Here is a 4,019-nt window from a genome sequence, read left to right on the forward strand (position 1 = left end):
AACAATACAAAAGAGGACAATCTAAAAGAGAAAACAGGTCAAAAGGCCTGTGGCACTGCTTCGAGAAGATGCATCTGATGGCTGAGCCTTTACCACATCAAGTATTTTAAATATCCACAAGGCATGTTAAAACACTACAGTGTCATCATTTGTCATGTGTAGGTGCAGTACCTGCACAGCGCTGCCTGCCTGCCTGCAGGCACCGGGGATGCTCCCAGGCACTACTTGTTTCACTAGCACCAATGTTGCTGGCAATGTATGCCTAATCGCAGAGCCTCATGGCCAAAAGGCACCTCCAGAGGCCAGGCAGGCTTGTGTCCCTCTTGCTAAGCACCTGGCTAGCCTGCTCCTAGGGGCACCCAGTGGTGGAGACTCCACCTGTCCTTTCCGGTGCTTCATCACCCGTCCTGAGAGAAGGTCCATCCTGATATCCACCCTTAAGGGGTTTTAAGACCATTTGGTTTTCTGTCTGGTTCCTTCCCCTGTGGTAGTTTCTCTGAGTGCTCTTACCATGTTTCTCTCATCTATGTCTTCCCTGAAGGGCAGCATGGTGCTCCAGCTGAGAGGGTAACAAGACTGCAAAGGGTTTAAGGGCTGCTACAGAAATCTCACGCATTATGTTCTTACTCATACATCCCAGCATGACATCTGTCCTTTTTGCCACAGCAGACACTGTCAGCCCACTGAAACTCTCAGCTCCTGTCCAGCCTGTGATTCATGGTAACCACAGATCTTTCTGTGCTGAACTGCTACCTAAATATTTTTTTTCTCCTTTTGTGTTTGCACAGTTCATTATTTCTGCTTAAACATAGTACTTCGCAGCTGTCACTGTCTAATAGCATCCTGTGCATATTCTGACCATAGTTGCAATTTGTCAATGTAATTTTGTCCTCTCAGCTTCATGTCATCTGCAAATATAATAACCAGACTTTATTTCATCATCCAATTTGTTAATGAAAACACTAAATATCCCTAAACCTGGGACAGACTGGTCAAATCCCCACTCAGTGGTTCCCCCTACTCTGATAGTAAATCACTAATATCTCCACTCTGAGCACAGCTCTGTAACCAGCAAAAATAGTTTTGTCCAGACTGTTTCCTTAGCTTACACACAGAGTGTCATCTCAGACAAAACTCCTTCTGGAGTCAAGATATATGACATCTTCTTCTTTTCCTTCATGTACAAGCCTGTTAATTTGTTGTAATAGGAAATCAGAATGATCTGGGACTGTACATAGCTGACAGATCCATACTGGCTGGTACTCACCTGTATTCATCTTCTGTAGACTTATCATCAAATTGTTTGTTTCAGTATTTTTCTGAGATGGACATTAATGTCACTGTTAATTCCTTGTTCCTTCATTTTTTCCATATATGTGTGTACATATATCCTTTTTTTATATATATCTCCTTGTATATATAGATAGCTCCTTGCATTCACCATGTATGTCCTCCTCTGGTATTCCTCTCATCCTTCCCTAGGCCAGCTCTGAGATTTCACCATTCAGTTCCTCAGTGCCCTATGCTGAAGTTTATCAGGTCCATCTCATCTGAAAACATCAGATTTATCTAGGTGCTTTCTAAATATGTAGTTCAGCAGTTTCAGCAACTGTGACAATATCTGATGCATTTCACTTGGGCTGTAATAAACTAAGCACTACATCAGTGACAACACTGAAATCAATGGAAGTTGTTCTCATGTCGAAACTAAGCTCTCCGTGTTTCTGTAATCAACTGCAAAGTTGGAAGCAAGAGAACCCTGCACTTCCCAAATGTCTTTGGAAAGAGTCCAGTCGGGTGGTTTTAAATTCCACCTTCGAGGTGGCTTACAATCTTTTCTTTTCACTCCACATTCTTTGGTTGCTAAGAGAGGTATATATAAACCTGCTCCTGAGATAGCTTTTTGATAAGCGCTCTACTGCAGGGAGAGGGAGAAGCCAGCTGCAATTCTTTCTACCATATCAACACACCTGCCTTTGCAGGAGCTTATAGCACCAAAGCCATCCCAGGTTTGCTGGGATTCCTTCATAACTTTAATGCAATTTCTGACTTAGTCACGTAATTGTTGCTCCTGGGCTGCTGGACTTATTTGCTCCACTTACACCTTGAAAGAGAGAGGATGGCCTGCTGGAAGTTACCTCCGATCACAACATAAAGTAGTAGGTTGCCACATGTGTTGAGTGCAGCCAGTGGCCGAGAGACGATATAGGCAGAGTAGATTTGTTTCTCCACGTGACAGCTGACTGGACACAACCGTAGTTCAATGCGAGCCGCCCAAAAGACATGGAAGGGGAGGAAGCACACATAGAAGACCACCAAGAGGATGACAGTGAGCCTGCGAGCCTTTTGTTTGTAGCAAGCCTGCGTGTGGGGCCCGGTAGCCAAGGTGTAAATAATGAGCGCGTAGCACAGAGTCACTGTCAGCAAGGGCAAGAAGAAGGCCAGGCCAGTCAGCAGCCAGTTATACCACCTGACTGTGCCCAGGTTTTCATTGCTGGTAAGGTCGAGGCATAAGGATCTGTTGTGTGCCTCTTTTGAGGAGTCCAAGAAGTTGATGGGGCTGACAGCTGCCAGTGAGATCACCCAAACGGCTGTGCAAGCCACCGCTGTCCACCGCTTCCTCTGGATGTGGAAGAACTTCACAGGGTGGACAACCACCACGTAGCGGAAGGCACTGAAGCAGGTGAGGAAGAGGATGCTGCTGTACAAGTTGAAGCGGAAGCCGAAGCGGATGAACTTGCACATGAATTCGCCAAAGATCCAGTGCTCCCCGCTGGCATAGTAGTGTATCAGGAAGGGAAGGCTGGTGAGGTAGAGCAGGTCTGTGAGCGCCAGGTTCAGCATGATGATGGTGTTGCTCTTCTGAGGCCTCATCTTGAAGCTGTAAACACAAATTGCAATGACGTTTCCCGGGAAGCCCACCAGGAAGATAATGCTGTACATAATGGGGAGGTACAAAGTCTTCAGACCAACATCTACATCAGTCCAGCTGGAAAAATGACCTTCAGTGTCTTGCCAGGTGGTGGGGTTGACTAAGTCATCATTTGTCGTGTTCATGTTTTTTCCTTAGTGCTTAAGGAACAGAGAAATGCTTAGTGTTCACTGGGAGATAAGACCTTCTCATAGCCCTTAAAAACAACTAATAACCAGGTCTTTCCTTTCAACTTCCCATCAGTGCCACTATTAAAGTGCCATTATTTAATAAAGGAAAAGTCTTGCTGCTTTGATGAGAACTGATCCTGATCTAGAGGCCTTTTATCATATCTATATATAGACAGATACAATTTTATTTTAAAACGCATATTTTCAGGGAAGGGTCTGCGCAGGCACAATGAAGCTGTAATATAAGGGATTCCCAGCCCCACAGTGTGTGATGTGTGTCCCCTGGTATATAAAGTTCACCTTCTTCTCTTATCAGGGGTCAAGTGGAGCAGAAGGACAGACTAGTTGTGTTATGCTACTGAGTAAAAGTATAGAGAGGAAAGTCCAAAACCTAACTGCTCCATAAGTGCTATTTGCATCCTTGTTCATTAAGTGGAAAACAGGACAGATGTTGAAATGTTTTCATATTCTTTTTGGTGCTGGAGTTGGTTAACATTTTTCTCCCTGCTCCTTGGAAACAGCTAATACAGGAATACTTCATTCTTTTAGTCCATTAAAAAGATTGATGTTGCAAAGGAATAGGTTATTTTTAGGCTTGTCATAAGCTGTAAATTTCTATCCCTGTAAAACTTTCAAATGGTGTTTTGCTTAGACAGTAGTCATAGCTAGTAGTTTTCTGCAATATCAGAATGAATTCATCCAACTTTGCCCAGCAGCCATTTGCAAGATACAATATGGGACTTGAGCAGGATTCAAGGGAAGTAAATATGACCCAGTACATAGTCTCTACAACAGAAAATACGGGGCCACTGAAGGACATGGCAAATAACTGTTAATATTACATACCGTAAGTGCATTTGTGTGAATGCCTTCTTTCTTTTAAAGTGGAGTAAATGTTTTGATGGAAAAAAATGAAT

At 43.8% G+C, this 4,019-nt stretch overlaps 1 protein-coding gene across 1 annotated transcript; it reads right to left on the reverse strand.

Annotated features, from left to right (window-relative positions):
* Nucleotides 1–2,085: 2,085 nt before the first annotated feature.
* On the reverse strand, nt 2,086–3,057 carry LOC104255537 (2-oxoglutarate receptor 1). Its single transcript, XM_009809640.2, has one exon. It carries the CDS (start codon nt 3,055–3,057, stop codon nt 2,086–2,088), a length of 972 nt encoding a protein of 323 aa, XP_009807942.2.
* Between the last annotated feature and the right edge of the window lie 962 nt (nt 3,058–4,019).

This window comes from Gavia stellata, chromosome 1 (assembly GCF_030936135.1).
Source record: "Gavia stellata isolate bGavSte3 chromosome 1, bGavSte3.hap2, whole genome shotgun sequence".
NCBI classification, from domain to species: Eukaryota; Metazoa; Chordata; class Aves; order Gaviiformes; family Gaviidae; genus Gavia; species Gavia stellata.